This window comes from Hemiscyllium ocellatum, chromosome 10 (assembly GCF_020745735.1).
Source record: "Hemiscyllium ocellatum isolate sHemOce1 chromosome 10, sHemOce1.pat.X.cur, whole genome shotgun sequence".
In the NCBI taxonomy this organism is placed as follows: Eukaryota; Metazoa; Chordata; class Chondrichthyes; order Orectolobiformes; family Hemiscylliidae; genus Hemiscyllium; species Hemiscyllium ocellatum.
In genome coordinates this window covers 70,863,153-70,881,676 of record NC_083410.1, presented here as the reverse complement: position 1 = coordinate 70,881,676, position 18,524 = coordinate 70,863,153, and the positions used below count along the sequence as shown (strand labels likewise).

The 18,524-nt window shown below is 40.2% G+C and overlaps 1 protein-coding gene across 3 annotated transcripts in view; it reads right to left on the bottom strand.

Moving 5' to 3' along the window:
- snx9b (sorting nexin 9b) overlaps window positions 1-18,524 on the bottom strand; it is a 145,761-nt gene that overhangs the window by 92,793 nt on the left and 34,444 nt on the right. For all 3 annotated transcript variants that reach the window (XM_060831592.1, XM_060831594.1, XM_060831593.1), the window contains 2 exons: window positions 15,310-15,384; window positions 7,309-7,467 (listed from right to left, as the gene is read on the bottom strand). In XM_060831592.1, the coding sequence (XP_060687575.1) occupies window positions 7,309-7,467; window positions 15,310-15,384 (234 nt within the window). The remainder of the gene's footprint in view (window positions 1-7,308; window positions 7,468-15,309; window positions 15,385-18,524) is intronic.

The following is an 18,524-nucleotide window of genomic DNA, read 5'->3' as shown; positions in this document are numbered from 1 at the left end:
TCTTCAATCCTACTTGCCAAATAATTTCTTTGCTTCCTCTTGTGCTCCTAATTCTCTGCTTGAGTTCTTTCTTGCTTGTCTATTCCTCACAGGCCCTGTTCAATTTTAGCTTCCGAAAGCAGACTTCATAAACATCAGCCATTTCTCCACATCTCTGACAATGTGGGCCAACATCGTCCCTGACCACTCACTTCCCCTTTACGTAACTACAAAATTTCTTATTGATTTCAATGTCCCTTGCAAGCTTCCTTTCATTACCCCTTTCAGTACCTCTTTTGAACTTCTTTGTGGCCCTTTGCCAGGCTTTGTATCTTTCCCATTCAGCTGGATCTGTCCTGCTTTTTGCATTTTTATAAAGCACTTTCTTTTAGTCTTTCGTTATCCATGGTTGTTTTTCCTTTGAAGTTGCTTTTCCTTCTCAGGAAATGTGTTCAATGTTTCATTAAACATCCTCCACTGTTGTTATTTGTTTAACCCATTAACAGATTTTCCCAGTTTACTGTGGACAGTCTGCATTTCATCTCATTAAAGTCAGCCTTACTTAAATCTAAAACTCTGATAAGGTGATTCATGCTTTTCGCTTTCAAATGTTACATTGAACGCTATTATCTTGTGATCACGATTTGATAGATGTTTACACACAATTACTAATTAAGTTCAGCTTAGTGCTCATTACTAAATCCAACATCGCCTGTGCTCTTGTTGCTGCAGGAAATCCCAGACACTTTCCAGAATTTTACTTTCTTTCTGGCAAGTCCTTGTCTACCTCTCCCAATTTACATTCAAGTTAAAACATCCCTTATAATACTAAACTGACTCTGTTACGTACTTTCCTAATATCTGCATTTATATAATCTAGCATCTCAGAGCTGCTATCACAAGGTCTATACACAACCCGTATTACATTTTTCCATCCTTTATTGTTTCTCAATTCCACACGTAAAAGGTCTCCATGAATGCTTTCCCCTCATTGTAGCCTCCTTCACCGTTGAAGTGATTTTGTTTCTAATTAGTAAGGTTAATTTACCTCCTCTGCCATTTTCCTATCCATCCCATAAACCTTAAGCTGGTATATTTAGTTTCTAGCCCTGATTATCTTGCAGCCAAGTCTCACTAACGGCCAGTACATCATAACCTCCAATTTGAATTTGTGCTTGCAGCTCGTTTATTTTATTCCTTCTACTTCATGCATGTCCACATTGAATTCTGATTTGGGCCATACACTAACTTGTCACTCAGCACTTATGCTTTATTCCCCTGTGTATTATTTCCCTCTTCTGGTTTAATCAATGCACCTCCCTCCCTAATCAACCAGTTCAGAGATGTTGTTACACTGCACTGGAGCAGGTAAGACTTGAAGCTGTGGCTCCTGGCTCAGAGGTAAGAAAATTACCACTGCTGGTGGCAATAGCTCTGTGGGAGATACCCAAGTTAAGTACTGCATTTCTATCTCAAATACTTTCCTGGTGCCATGTCCCTTGATCAGTAACTGAATGCCTTTAGAAAGAGGGAATAAAATGACCAGAGATTTACATTCCTGAATTGCTGTTTGGCGACTCCTTAATTTTAGATATTGCACCTCAATGGGCAATGCACTGGAAATCAAGCCTTGCTATTTCATGAGTTTTCACAAACTTTTGTAAAACTGCACATTTCCCAATTTGCTAGTCTGTTAGACCCAGGTTGACACAAAGCACCATTCAGGTTTCTGTACTTTAGAATTACTATTAAATCGTAATTATATAGTCTCTAGCCGCAGGTAAACAATTATGGAGCACTAACTCCAACAGTTAAGACTCTATACCCCCTTAGAAAACTCTATATATAAACACAGACACACACACACACACACACACAAATGGTTTTATGAATGCAGGGAAAGAGTGGGAAGTCAATTCAAATGGTCTTTACCACAGGGCTCACCAAGATAATTCTTTCAGTTTGCTATTCCTTGATCATTTTTCTCCAGGTACTTTGCCCTTTTTCAGAAAGCACAGATCGACTGGTTCATACATTTAATGTCTCTGAATTACTGGCTAAAAGCCCTTATAAAAGGCTTTGATTCGTTATTTAAAGTCATAGCTTATAGAAACTGAAGAAAAAATAAATTGGTTTTCTTCATGCTTAAAAGAGTTTTTACTGCAGAACAGCTTCTGATTTGGTGGATCTGATGGCATTACCCAATCATGCTCACAGCTCTACTTAAGAGCCGATCACATAGTTATTAACAAAAAGGCCTTTGTCATTGGTCTGTGACCTCATGACCAGTTGCCAATCAGCTATTTGCCACTAGCTGAATCCCAATTTGTATAGAGTCTTTGATTCCAAACCATGAACCACAAACAGTACTTACAACTGATGCTTTACAGAAAAAGTTTGAAGTCCATCAAAAATCCTTGCTTTTAAGACAGTTCCTTTTTTCCATTCTAGTTCCATAATCAAAAATACAGAAAAATAAAAAGATATGGTCTTTACAAGATGTGAGAAGAGTGAGCTAATTGCTGTCAGATAAAAACATGATTAGATTTGCTGAATAACCTTACAGAATTCATCACCGCACAAGAAATAATGGCTATTTCAACAAATAAGGCATCAACATCAATGACTACCTTCAAGAAAATAAAGTAAACAAACAGAAGGCTGGAAGAACGCAGCAAGCCAGGCAGTATCAGGAGGTAGAGAAGTCAACATTTTGGATATTTATCCTTCTTCAGGATTAGATATAGAGGTTGGGGAAGCTAAAGGGTGGGGTAGGGTGGGGTGGGGTGGGGAGAGTAGCAAAATGGTGTAGTGGTGATAGGTGGACAAAGGTAGCAATGGTTGGTCAATGGGAGAGATAAGTTCAATTAGTAGCTATAAGGAAGGGTCAGTGGGTGTAATGGAAGGGAGGAGGTGGGGCTGGAAAGGTTGTGTGAAATTTGAGAACTCAGTGTTAAGTCTTCTGGGCTGTAGGCTGTCCAGGCAGAAGATAAGATGTTGTTCCTCCAATTTGCAGTCTGATTCACTGCGGCAATGGAGGCTGCCAAGGAGGTCAGTCTGGTCATTTTGGGCTAGGCGAAGGTGCTCTGTGAAATGGTCACCTGGTCTACATTTGGTCTCACCAATGCAGAGAAGACCACATCAGTAGCACCAGTAGACTAGGTTGGAAGACATTTACTATAAACTCTCAATCCCATGGCTATCTGGACTACACCTCCTTCCACCTCGTATCCAGCAAACATTTCACCTCCATCACATCTGCTGACGAGGAGACATTCCACTCCCAAGTATCTCAGATGTCCTATTTCAAACAACATTTTCTCCCCCTCTTCTGACATCCAGACAGCCCTTCACCACACTTCCTCCCTTTCCAGCTGTAAACTCCCTTCCACAAACATAATAATGGTAGGGCCCCTCCTTGTCCTCACTTTCTACTCCACCGGCCTTCACATCCAATGTATCATCCTCAAACACTTCCGCCAATTTCAATTTGACCCTACCACCCAGAATATCATCTCATCCCCACCCCTCTGTATTTCACGAGGAACCATTCCTTGGTTCACACCATATTCCCTTCCAATTCCCCCCAGTATCTTCCCCTGTAACCAAACAGATGCAACACCTGCCTGTACACAACCTCCCTCACCTCCATCCAGGGGCCCCAAACAGTCCTTCTAGGTGAGACTGAGGTTCACCTGCATCTCCTCCAACCTAGTTTATCACATCTGGTGCTCTCAATACGGTCTTCACAACATTCGCCGAGCATCTTAGCCAGGCCCAAAACAGCCAACCTGACTTCCTGGTCACCACCTATTTCAATTCCCCCTCCTACTCCGACACATCTATCCTTAGCCTTCTCCATTGCCACAGTGAATCAGACCACAAATTGGAGGATCAACACCTCATCTTCTGTCTGTGAAGCCTAAAGCCCAGAGGACTTAACATTGAGTTCCCTAATTGCAACTCACCTTCCCACCTATCTAGACTCCTTTCCCAGCTCCCCTGCCTCCTCCTTTCCATTCATCCTATCGACCTTTCCTTCTAGCTATCAACCAGATTCCTCTCTCTCCCATCGATCAACTGTGTCCACCTCACCATTCAGCTACTCTCCGCTCCCCCCTTCTCTTTAACTGTAGCTCCCCTTATGCCCACATCTTGTCCTGAAGAAGGGTTAATACCCGAAGCATTGACTTCTCCGCATCCTGATGCTGTCTGGCTTGCTGTGTTCTTCCAGCCTCTAGTTTGTCTTCTTTGGATTCCAGCATCTATCTCTATTCAAGAAAAAGTAATGAAATAGAAGAAAGCAAGCTGAAACAAACCATTTTTGCAACTCACTGTTTTGTATGATTTTATTTCTGAAAATTAAGTGTCAAGATCAGCAAAACGTAGATTCTTTGAATAATATTGCAAAGTGGATAATAGAATGCCAATGGCAATGTAGAACCCCAGTGATAAATTCATTTGACTGTCATAGAGCCATCGAGATATACAGCATGGAAATAGACCCTTCAGTCCATCCAGTCTATGCTGATCAAATATCCCAACCCAATCTAATCCCACCTGCCAGCACTTGGCCCATATCCTTCTAAACTCTTCCTATTCATATACCCATCCAAATGCCTTTTAAATGTTGCAATTGTACTAACCTCCATCTCTTCCTCTGGCAGCTCATTTCATACACATACCACCCACTGCTTGAAAACGTTGCTCCGTAGGTCTCTTTTACATCTTTCCCCTCTCACCTTAAACCTGTGCCCTCTAGTTCTGGACTCCCCCACCCCAGGGAAAGGACTGTCTATTTATCCTATCCATGCCCTTCAATTTTGTAAACCTCCATAAAGGTTACCCCTCAGCCTCCAACGTTCCAGCCGTAACATGACCTCCCAACTCCTGTACTCAATACTCCGACCAATAAAGGAAAGCATATCAAATACCTTCTTCGCTATCCTATCTACCTACGACTCCACTTTCAAAGAGCTATGAACCTGCACTCCAAGGTCTCTTTGTTCAACAACACTCCCTAGGACTTTACCATTAAGTATATAAGACCTGCTAAGATTTGCTTTCCTAAAATGCAGCACCTCGCATTTACCTGAATTAAACTCCATCTGCCACTTCTCAGCCCATTGGCCCATCTGATCAAGATCCTGTTGTAGTCGGAGGTTACCTTCTTCGCTGTCCACTACACCTCCAATTTTGGTGTCATCTGCAAACTTACTAACTATACCTCTTATGATCACATCCAAATCATTTATGTAAATGACAAAAAGTAGTGGACCCAGCACTGATCCTTGTGGCACTCAACTGGTCACAGGCATCCAGTCTGAAAAACAACCCTTCACCACCACCCTCTGTCTTCGACCTTTGAGCCAGTTCTGTATCCAAATGGCTAGTTCTCCCTGTATTACATGAAAACTAATCTTGATAACCAGTCTCCCATGGGGGACATTGTTGAACGCCTTACTGAAGTCCATATAGATCTCATCTACTGCTCTGCCCTCATCAGTCTTCTTTGTTACTTCTTCAAAAAACTCAATCAAGTTTGTGAGACATGATTTCCCATGCACAAAGCCACACTGTCTATCTCTAATCAGTCCTTGCTTTTCCAAATACATGTACATCCTGTCCCTCCGGATTCCCTCCAACAACCTGCCCACCATCGATGTCAGGCTCACCAGTCCATAGTTCCCTGGCTTGTCCTTACCACCTTTCTGAAAATGTGGCACGTTAGCCAACCTACACAGTCTTCTGGCACCTCACCTGTGACTATCGCTGAAACAAATATCTCATCAAGGGGCCCAGCAATCACTTCCCTAGCTTTCCACAGAATTCTAGGTACACCTGGTCAGGTCCTGGGGATTTATCCACCTTTATGCTTTTCAAGAGATCCAAGACTTCCTCCTCTGTATTATGGACATTTTTCAAGATGTCACTATGCTTTCTTTCCTATAGCTGGTGGCTCCATTATGGAGGCAAATAACCTCAAGGTTTCCTCTGCTCTTTTATTCCTCAAAATAGGAAAGTATTCAAGTTTGGACTTTTTTGTTTATCATTCACACATGCATTCATCCATTGTTCCTTTGCCTATCCAATACCTAGCAAATACCAGTGAAACTGTACTTGCACATTATCAGGCCAGGACAGGATTGGCTTGGTGTTCTGACAGCTGCATCCAAATAGCCTACTAAAATATACTGGCTCATATCATGTGGAAAATGAATACCAACAATTTGTACAACCATACTCCAGCACCAGTTCCAAGAAAACAGTAGAAATACAAACTCATCGGATTTCTTGCCACAGATACATAAGACTGCTTTCGTAAGCTGCTGTTGACAGTTACCTCTGACTTCACTTTGCTTCGTAAGTTAATACAGAAAACCAATAAACATTTTTTAATTATATGTCACCTAGTACATTTAAAATAACAGGAAACAAAATGGATATACATTAGAAACAGAATTACAAAAGTTTCAAGTCCAGTTAATGTCTCCTTGGGAAAGGAAGGGGAGATTAAAGTTATAAAATCCAAAATACCACTATGAGAACAGAAATTTTGAATAATTATGTTTATTAGGGTTTCTTAAACAAATCAAAAGTTCCTTAACTTATTAAAACTGTTACTGATTAAAAATTGTGAACAGTATATTATGACAATCATGTCTCTCCCACCAAACTGCAGAATATAAAGCATCATTCCACACGATACATCCTTCATGGACAAATAATGATTGTTTTGCAGGGTAATATCCCTAATCTAGGGACAGTGAGCACCATGTTTCTTGACTATGAACAGACAATGGATTAGTGGTGCTGGAAGAGCACAGCAGTTCAGGCAGCAACCAAGAAGCAGTAAAATCCACATTTCGGGCAAAAGTCCTTCATCAGGAATACAGTATGAATAGACAATGTCATACAATATATTTCTACATCCCTCTTATATTGCAGCTGTAAATAGGGTCTGCAGGGTCTGTATTTTTATGCAGTTGCTCAAAAAATAGAGGCAAAATTAGGAATCTGCTATTCGCTGTATTTTCAGATTAAGAAAAGTACCAAATGTGCCAGCGTTCCTGACTAACCCATGAAAAAATGACCCTGCACTTTTTATTGAAGGCAACTAAGTAATTCTTAAGTTTATTTCTACACTCAAATACTAGGTCTCTATTTAGACTATGACAAAGCACTCACACAAAAATTAATTCAGAACAGCCTTCCTACAAAGTCTCTCTCTGTTTATTCATCATCTACTTTATACTGGAGTAAACCATACAGAATGTTAACCTTGTGAAATGAGTATTGGCAAGAAATGCATTGACGGATGTGCAGTACCTGATTGTTTGGGGGGAATGAACTTCCGAACACTGGACTTCCACTATAACCAGCTTGACTTGATGAGAAGGGATCAAAAGCTGCCAGATTCCCTCCTGTGCTCGGTGCTTTTCCACCGGGTCCAAAGGGTAAATTGCTACCGCCACTTTCTGAAATCATCTAAGAAGTAAAAATAAAAAAGTTTTTTTCTCATTTCTCCATAGCACGTGAAACACCAGAGCAGGAATGGGTCGCAGATCCTCTCAGGAAGTTTTGGTAGTGCTTTTGGGATGGTTTAAACTACACAGACTCCCATCTCCTTACCAGAGATGGAATTCAAATTTGAGGGAAGCAGAACTGGAACAAGTAGAAAACTAGAAAACGTGGAAAACTAGAAAGTATCAAGTCGGATGAGAATAGAGAATAATGTTTAAAAAGCATAATTAAAAGGCATTCAATAGGAATAACCATTGCACTTGCAAGAAGAATGACAATTTGAATGCAGAAGATGTGGTAAATGATTTGCAAACAAAAACAGCCCTGAAGAAGAGTCATTGAACTCTAAACATTATCTCTGCTTTCTTCCCACAAATGCTGCCAGACCTGCTGAGGTTTTGCCAGAAATTTGTTTGTTTTAGATCACCAGCATTCTCAGTTCTTTGTTTTAATACACTGCAGTAAATGATGATTGAATTGTCATTATGGAGATGTGGCTACAGGGTGATGAGAACTCATTCTTAGAAAAGCAGGTTGTTACAAGTCAGGTGCAAGGATCAGTGCTAGGTCCAGTTGTTCACAATCTATTCAAATGATTTGGATATGGGGATCAATGTAATATTTCCAAATCTGCTGAGGACACCAAACTATATGGAAATGAAATGGCGACTTCAAGGCAGGCTAAGTGAATGCACTAGAACATGGCAAATGGAATATCATGCAAACAAAGCGTGAAGTTATTCACTTTTGTGGCAAAACCGAAAAGGCAGACTTTTTTTAAATGGCGAGTTGTTGGGAAGTGCAAGTTCCTGAATGAATTGGGTGTCCTTGTTCATGAGTTACAGATAGCTAGCACGCAGATTCAGCAAGCAATTAGGCATCTATTGCAAGGGGAATTGAGTGTAGGAGTAACATCTTGCTGCAATTATATAAAACTTTGTTGAAACCGAACCTGGCAAATTGTGTACAGTTTTCTCCTTCTTTTCTAAGGGAGGAAATATACTTATTACAAAATGGAGTCTAAAGTATAATTGCCAGCTTAGTCCCTGGAATATCTTGGTTGTCTTATGGGGAAAGAATAAAGAGATGGATTCTGCATTCCCTAGTTTTGTAGAATGAAGCATGACTTAATTGAAACTTACAAAAACTCTTAAAGGGTGTGACAGGGTCGATTGGCAACTAGAGAACTAGATCTCAGTCCTAAATGACATGCCCTTTTCCCGAGAAGAAAAGAAATTTGTTCATTTGGAGGGTGATGAATCTTTGGAATTCTTTTTCGCAAAGGGCTGTGAAAATGTAACTCATGAGCATATTCAAGTAAATAAGATTGCTGAAGACTAATTACATCAAGCTGATGCCAGTAAGTGGCACTGAAGTAGATGATTCATTATGATCTAACTTTCGTGGCACAGGCTCGATGAGCTGATTAGGAGTAGCTTTACCTGCTCCGAATGCTATTCAAAGTAAGTGAAAAGTATATTAAATCATCTGGACCATTATTTTTGTGTCTTAGTAGTGTTTCAAATAATTGCTGACACAGGCTACTGTTGCTGTCCAGCAAGCAAAGTAACAGACCGAAAATGTTTCGTGACCAGGAATTATGGAGCATTTTATGATTCGGTATGCAAGACAAATGTGTGTGTTTATTTCAAGTAGTTAGAACTGCCTATTTCTATCAAGACTGCAGACTCATGTATTTATACAAAATCAAAGTGACCTCAGTGTTTCAGCATTCAGTGCATTTGTCCATATAATACAGGATCAAGGACTTACTAATAACAAAATATGGTTTTAAATGAATTATTTACATTTGGACAAAGCAAAAGGGCTATGGCATTGCATCACAACTTTTCCAACATTTCAGTTCATGAACTTCTCAAGGACAATGAGGAATGGGCAGGAAATGCCTTTGCTAACAACATCAGTGCAAGGTATATTGTTATGAAGGTGTAAGTGTGTGCTGTACCTTTGAGAGAGTGTGGAAGCTGGCACAGACCTAGAGAAGCAAAGAGTGTGCTGAAAAATTTAAAAATGAAACAGTTGATTGTGAAACAAATGTCTGAAGAGGCATCACCATGGTATACAACAAATTCGAATTTGGCCAATTAAATTAAGTTATGCCCCAAGGTACCAAAATGCAATCAAATTTGAATTTTAATATTTTGGATAACATCAAACCAATGAAACTGTCCAATGTTTTGGGGTATATAAAATCAGCCATTTTGAACAGTTAGCTAGAATGGCAAAGAGCACGAATGAAGATACTGCATGCAGAGCCTCTCTCTGATAGGTACTTTTTCCATATGAAATTTGTGAAGCAGAAGACTGAAGACCCAGGAAATTACAGATGAAGATACCAAGGGAACAATGACAACTGCCTGTTTTTGAAACTTGATTTTTTGGTTAAACTTAATCGAGGGGTTTTATCGGATCAGTACATTGTTGGAGAGTGGGAGGTAGATAAATTGATCAGACAAAGGAAAATTACCGTGTAGATAGTTGTTGTTTAAATGTTTCTCAGAGTTAAAGAATAAATTGTTAATGTTTTTTTCTTTACATAGAAGGATTTTTGTACTTCTTGGTCACTCATGCTTTAACAGATTACGAGGTGAGGTGAGTTTTTCTGTAGGTTCAAATTAGTGTAACGGTTTACCCCATGTCGTCACAATATTTTAAAAACCTGTTCAAATTTGAAGTTACCTCAGAGCCAGCAAAAAACACAAGCAGCAGCATTATTAAAGCTAACTTACGTAGACTTTTTGAAAGATAAAATCTTAATATCAGTACTTTTAAAATACTTCATTAAAAAGGGTATTCATATTCACGTAGACTTCAGGCAAACTCTATATTCCATGGGATCGGAAAATGCAGTGAGGCTGTTTTGGCAAAAGAGAAAAAAAAGCAGGTTTGCAATACTTCAATGTTTTGTCACAATTTGCAGTAAGGAGCATGGGATGAGGTCTGGGTAAAGAATATTTCACTCCTCAAGTGGTACATAGTATGAAAACTGGAAGGAAATTCACATTCACACTTAAAAAGTAGTCAGAAAGTCACAAAAGGCAAAGTAATTGTCTGCTGTACACTATGCAAGAACAGAAATTAATAAAGCCCTCAAGACAACTTTGTAATCCTAGGTTAATCTAATTTACCCACTCTGTGTTCCATATAAATAAAAATAATATGAACAAAATATAAACAAAAACGATCAAATTTAAAATTTTAAATCTCTGATAGAAAATGCCTTGAAAGCATTTTAGGGAGAGCTCTACACACTGTCATCGTTCACATGAATGCAACTTCACCGCTGATCAGCTCAGTTCTAATTAAGGTTTCATTGGTCATTCTAAAGGCCTCATGAGTCTTTCATTGTTTGCATCACTCCATCCAGATGGGTTGCATTCTAGAAGAGTTAGCGAAGAAATTGTAGCCACAATCATACATTCCTCCTTGAAGAAAAACTGAAGGATTGAAAATGTTACACCCTTGTTCTTAGAGAAGGGAATAATTTGTTGACAGCAAATCATGTTTCCCGAACTTGGCCAAATTTTATAATGAGGGGAGTACGGTTGATGCTGTGCAGTCAGTCACAGCACGAAAGCAGTCCCTTCTGTCCAACCAGTCCATGCCGACTATAATTCTAAACTAAAGTAGTTCCACCTTCCTGCTCCTTGCTCGTATCCCTCCAAACTTTTCCTATTCATGTATCCATCCAAATGTCTTTTAAATATTGTAATTGTACGCACATCCACCATTTGCTCAGGAAGTTCATTCCACACGCGAACCACCTTCTGTGTAAAAAAATCTCCTGCCTTTTTTTAAAATCCCTGTCCTCTCACCTTAAAAATGTACCCACAGTCTTAAAACTCCCCATCTTAGAGAAAAGATAACTACCATTAATTATCTATACCTTTCATTATTTTATAAACTCTTATCAGGTCATCTCTTAACGGCCTACGGTTCAGTGAAAACAGACGTTCAAAAAAAAAAGATAAAATACTACCAGGCTGAACTGGTTAGCAAAACTGAGGCTATGAAACAAAAAAGCATTGCATAAATTGGCTTAGGATAGTAAACACAAATCTCTCATTCAGTATTTTTATTACTAATCTGGAGGAAATATATAGTGAAGCTCTAAAGCATTCCGTTTTCAGCCCACTGCTGTTCCTGATTTATATTAAAATATTTGGGTTTAGTGTTTGAAGAGGAAGAGGGCTATTTTAAAATCTGCAAGTCACACAACATTTGGAAGTGTAGTTAACAGTGAAAAGGATCAAGAGGACAAAGACAGGCTGATGAAATAAGGTACGCACATTGAAAATTTCAATGCAAAAACATGTTATGCGATATCTTTTGGTGGAAAGAACGAGGAGCAACACAAGCCAAGCCTCATAACGTTTTAAGGGAGAGCAGCAAGTGACCTGGGTTTGTAGGTACCCAAATTCAGAACATGACAGAACAGATTAACAATTTAGGCGTGAGGACTGCAGATGCTGGAGATCAGAGTCTAGATTAGAGTGGTGCTGGAAAAGCACAGGAGGTCAGGCAGCATCCTCCTGCTCATCAGATGCTGCCTGATCCGATGTGCTTTTCCAGGTTAACAATTTAGTTAATAGAAGCATGTGGGATACCAGGCCTTTTCTAGAAGTGCAAACTACAAAAGCCAAAGATGTACCAAAGATATCATCATTTGTTTTGAGCTTTAAAGCCTTCAAAATCCCTCCAACAGCTAATGATTTCTACACAATATAAAAGTAAACTGCCAGTGTGGGTGTGGGTGATTGCTATTTTGATGTGTCATCAATATCTAATGGAAATTCCTAAACCAATTTATGCAATCCTTTTCCATGTGAAGGCTTCAGTGGGCAGGTTTTAAATTCCAGCCCAACTTTGTGACACAGCCAATTACACCTGTTTGATCTATTGCACTCAGTTCTAAGGTATCAGAAAGAAAAACAAGCATTTCTGTCATGAAAATTGAGGCTACTATTAACAGTACAGCATGTCAAAGCTGAAAAGGGATGAGGAGGAATTGACTTGTTTGTAGAATACATGCAAAAACACATGTATGCTGCTACTATATAGCAGCAATGTGAAATAATTGACTTCACCTGTTCCTCAGACTTTTGAGCTACCTTACTTTTCCAAGGTAATCAGAGGTACAGTGCGTTACTTTTGGGTCCAAAAGTGACGGGTTGTGCAATATATAGCAAGGAGGGACCTGGTCTGGGTAGCCATTAACCCACAGAATGGTCTGATGCACCATTTCAGTTTTAAGCTTGCACCTTCATCAAATGGCCTGATTTACAAGGTTGCCAATAAAGGGCAATCTTATTGCACATGGAACTATAGAAATCCTATATTGACATAAATCACCACCTATTTCAATTCTCCTAACCATTCCCTTTCCAACATGATCATCCTCGGCCTCCTCCATTGCCAAATTGGAGGAACATCATCTCATTTTCCACTTCGGCAGCCTACAGCCCATAGGACTCAACTCAGTTCTCCAATTTCAAATAACTTCCCTTCCTACCCCCAGACTCCATTCCCAGCCCCTCCCATCCCTTCCACATGCCCCTTATTACCAACCGGATTCATTTCTCCCATTGGTCAATCAGGTTGTACCTTTTATCTGTCTTCACCACTCCGCCCCCATGACCCCCTTTATTTGCAGCTCCCCAGATAACCACCCCCAGTCCTGAAGAAGGGTTACACCAGAAATATTGACTTCTCCACCTCCTGATACTGCCTGGCTTGCTGTATTCTTCCAACCTCCTGGCTGTCTACTGCAGTTGAGAGTAGCAGAGAACCTTGGCAGATTCTTCGACCAGGATATCGAGAAAAGGAACCTCACTTCACTGCTCCATTTCAAAGCTGAATTTGAGTGTGATTTTTGAGCAGATTTATAGCTCAGGTTGAGGTTCAGGTTATAAGTTTGCTCGCTGAGCTGGAAGATTTCTTTTCTGATATTTCATCACCATGCTAAGTAACATCATCAGTAAGCCTCTGGTGAAGCGCTGGTGTTCTGTCCTGCTTTCTATGTGTGTGTCTTGGTCTCTTAAGGTGGGTGATATCATTTCCGGTTCTTTTTTCTCAGAGGTTGGTAAATGGGGTCCATATCGGTGTGTTTATTGATGGAGTTCCAGTTTGAACGCCAGGCCCATAGAAATTCCCGTGCGTGTCTCTGTTTGGCCTATCCTAGGGTGGATGTGTTGCCCCAGTTAAAATGGTGTCCTTCTTCATCTGTACGTAAGGATATTAGTGATAGAGGGTCATGTTTTTTGGTGGCTAGTTGGTGTTAGTGTATCCTGGTGGCTAGTTTTCTGCCTGTCTGTCCAATGTAGTGTTTGTTACAGTCCTTGAATGGTATTTTGTAAATGACATTCACTTCGCTGGTTGTTTGTATACAGCCCTTTAGATTCATCAGCCGCTGTTTAAGTGTGTTGGTAGGTTTGTGGGCTACCCTAGTGCCAAGGGGTTGGAGTATACTGGTAGTCATTTCAGAGATGTCTTTGATGTATGGTAATGAGACTAGAGTTTCTGGGCGTGTTGTGCCTAGTTGTTTGGGTTTGTGGTTTAAGAATCGGCAGGCTGTGCTTATTGGGCACCCATTCATCTTGAATAGACTGTATAGGTATTTTTCTTCTGTTGCTAGTAGTGTGAAGAATTACAACACTCAATTTAAGATTATTGTCAGTCAGACTCACTCTGTGGTACACTTGAGTGTACTTGAAGCTACATTTGTTAACACACTTGGCCTTGTTCTTTGCAGACAGAACATGTAAACATACTGTGCTATTTCAACTCTACCAAATGAATGACAACCAAATGCCAGTTCATTTCTTAGGGCAATGCCATGACAAGACCCAACCTGCCTGATATAAAATTTGAACAAAGCTTGACTATCAACTATCAGTATTCCCCAAGACAAAGCCTTTAACAGAGTCAATTTGCCAGCCAAGTGGCACATTCCTCTCATGAAGCATGCTTGCCTTCTTTGTTTGGATCTTTGAATATAGGAGTTGGGACGTTACACTGAGATTGTACAGGATCTTGATGTGGCCTCTTCTGAGGTACTGCGTCCAGTTCTGGCCACCCTGTTATTGGAAGGATATTATAAAACTGCAGAGAGAGTTCAGAAAAGATTTACCAGTATGTTGCTGGGAATGGAGAGTTTGAGTTATAAAGAGAGGCTGGATAGGCTGGAATGTTTTCCACTGGACCATAGGAGGTTGAGAGATGACCTTAGAGAGGTTTAGAAAATAGAGGGGTATAGATGAGGTGAATGGCAGGTGTCTTTTCCCTAATGTGGGAGATTTCAAGACTAGAGGGCACAATTTTAAGGTGATAGAAGAGATTTAAAAGAATACATATAGGGCAATTTTTTTTGATAGAGTGGATAATGTGTGGAATCAACATCCAGAGGAAATGGTGGATGTAGTTTTAGTTACAACATTTAGAAAACATTCAGATAAGTACATGAATCAAAATGATTTGAAGGGAATAAGCACCACAGGTGGGACAAGTTCAGTTTGGGATTATGGTTGGCATGGATTGGTTGGACCAAAAGGGTCGGTTTCTGTGCTGTACGACTATGACTCTGTGTACAGGATGAAAAGCTTTGAACAGAATGTGTAATATTCAAGTTCTGTACCATCAAATAACATTTCTCTCACATTTGCAGAGGATGAATGACCAACATGTAGTATTTTGGGTCTATCAACTATTCAGGTGAAATAAAAAAGGTAACATATGAAATATCAACATTAACAATATGATATTTATTACAAAGAAGTAACTACTCACCTCCACATAGTCAGTTGGAACAAGTCCAGTCATTCCTAAAGCATTTGATGCTTCACACCATCCTCCACCGACATCCTGAAATCGAAGCAAACATTTCATAGTTTTTAAGAAATGCACAAGTCTTGCTTACTCCTGCCTCAACTGGCTAAATGTAAGACTAGAAAGTGAGGCTTGATGCAACAGAAATTTAAGCTTTTACAAAGTTTCTAATCTTTTCCTCAGTTTTAAAATGTCTAATAGTTCCTAAAAGTAGCCAATGCGTGGAAGAGAAGATGCAGCTTACGGTTTAATTTTTACTTTTTTTTCTATTTCTTGGAGCGTGTGGACCTGTTAAAAGTTAAATTGTTGGGAGAGTACATTCCACAGCATGTGCATTTCCTAATTGGTCTCCAAACAGCCGTTAACTGTTACTTTACAACACATCTCCATTGAAACTTAAATTAATGTACTCACTGTATACCCATGACTGTATAGCCAAATACAGGACTAATGCCATTTACACGTTCACTGTTAACACCACCATAGTTGATCGAATCTCAGATGGCGACGAAACAGACTACAGATGGGAGGTGGAAGACCTGGAAAAATGATGCACCGAGAACAACCTAGCTCTCCATGCCAGCAAAACCAAGGAACTCATTATTGACTTTCAGCAGGATGTTATTCTTGCCCCCTCTATATATTAACAGCACAGAGGTGGAATGAGTGCAGAGTGTCAAGCTCCTGGGAGTGGCACTGGTTACAAAGGCCCAACAAAGTCTCTTCTTCCTCAAGCAGCTGAGGAAATTTGGCATGACAGCGAATACCCTCGCCAACTTTTATAGGTGTGCCATAGAGAGCATTCTGCTTGGATATATCACTACCTGGTACGGCAACTATACCATTCAAGATCGGAGACTGTTACAGAGTGAACTCAGCCTGGATAATCACAAAGGCCAACCTCCCATCTATAGAATCAATCTACCAGGCCTGCTGTCAAGGAAAGGCCGCCACCCCGACCTGGCAATGTTTTTCTACAATCTCTACCATCGGGGAGAAAGTACAGAAGCCTGAACACATGCACCAGCTGGTTTCCAAACAGTTTCTACCCTACTGTTGTTAGAATACTGAATAGACTCAAACTCTTAACATTTGCCTTTATCTGAGTTTTTGCTTTTGCTGTTTATCTATTATTTACTTATCTATTCTCCTTAACTATGTGATCTGCCTGTATTGCTCGCAAAACAAAGCTTTTCACTGTGCCTCTGTACATGTGACAATAAATTCAAGAATATTCCCAGAACCGTAATTACTGTTTTAAGTCGTTGCATTGTTTTGTAACTTTTGGGAAAAAAAATCAAAACAACAGCAATTTTAAAATAAGGAAGAGACACAAAGGCAGGGACTACATGTTCAGTGAATCAAACGAGAAATAAACCTGCACTGCTATCACACAGCAGTGAATCTCCACAGCTACTACCTTTGCTATTTATGTTCAAGTATCTCTGGACAGCAGAGTGCATTCAAGAAAAGTTAAACAAATTGCAAAATTCACAGCTGACCTTGGAGGAACTTGCATGGGACAGCTTACAGCACAGGAATAGTTCAGTACATAGTTTAGGTGTGACCTTGCTGTTCATTATTTTTGTAAATGTACAATAGTGAGTAGAGTGGGTTCTTTTTTGATTTTATATTTTATTGAAATCTGTCTCAATTAAGTTTTAAAAATATAAAACATAGGTACAAAGTTAGCCTGGAGCAGTAAAACTGTGCTATTTTCTGGGTCTGTAAACTGATAAGGTGCAAAGATGGCCTTTAATAGAGTGATGTCCTCTTCCTGGTGGATGTGGGGGGATTAGGGAAGAGTTTCCATGTTGCAGATGATGTCTGCAGCAAGTGTCTTTGGTTGCAAATTCTATCAGATTGCATGAATAGACTGGAGTGGCAGTTAGAGGCAATGAGGAATTTACAAGAGCTAGGGAGGGTGATGGACAGCAGCTGTACAAAAGGAGAAAACCACAGATACAGACAGGTGGATGGGTCACCACCAGGAAAGGTAGGAGGAGAAGGAGGCAAGTAGTGCAGCTGTCTCCAATATCTATTCCCACCTCAAACAAGTATGATGTTTTGGAAAATGTAGGGAGTGATAGACCGTCAGGGGATCATAGCATGAACAGCCAAGTTTCTGGTACCAAGACTGGCTACAATATAACAAGGGGTACGTCAGGTTCCAAGTGATCAATTGTGATACGGGACTCTCTAGTCAGAGGCACAGAGATAGTTCTCCGGCCTACATCAAGGAATCAGAACTGTGTTGCCTCCCTGCTACAGAATCAAGAATATCTCAGAGTGCAGAATATTCTCAAAGGGGAGAGGGACCAGCAGGAAGTTACTATTCACATTGGAACTAACAACAGAGGAAGGGTAGATTAGATTCTGAAGGGAGAATATAGGAAGTTAGTTTCAGCTTTGTGATGCTGCCTATGTTGCTGGAAAAGCTCATTCCTGAAGAAGGGCTCATGCCCAAAACGTCGATTCTCCTGCTCTTGTGTTGCTGGAAAAGCGCAGCAGGTCAGGCAGCATCCAATTTTCAGCTCTGATCTCCAGCATCTGCAGTCCTCACTTTCTCCTCCAGTATCACAAAGCTGGTCCTTTCTTTCCTAATAGTGGTTCCTTTTTTCAAGAATACTGTGTCCTTGATTTTTTTTTTCAGAGGGGTTGTAAACAGGACAGCTCCAAAATGTCCGGGTTTGGTACAGAGATGGCCGGCCTTTTTGTTTAAACATAAACAAATGAGTCTTTAGGCCAAAGCTTTTACTTTTTTTGAAGTAAAGGGGGCGTGGCCAGCTCTCTAGTTGAGCAGTTCAGTCCAGAACCAGTTAGGGAGTTCAGCAGGGAGTTATGTAGAAACAGGCCGCTAAACTGCCCTTCTAACATCAACCTGTAAACCTTGGTTTCATTTTACTGTGCTTAAGGAGTTTGTTTATTGGGACTGTGTATATTCAGAACAGTATAATGAGGTAGAGTTGGGGATAGTCTTAGTTCTGTGGGTATTTTATATTCTGTTCTTTGTATTTCATTGTAATTTTGTGAATAAATTTTTGTCTGTTTTAAAACCTGGTAGTCAATCTAACTAACTCACTGTGGATAATTTCCACTGTACACTTACCAAAACAAACTGCAGAATTTTGGTCTGGGCTGCCTGCTTAATGTCTTGAGTGGTCTGGACTAGGCGA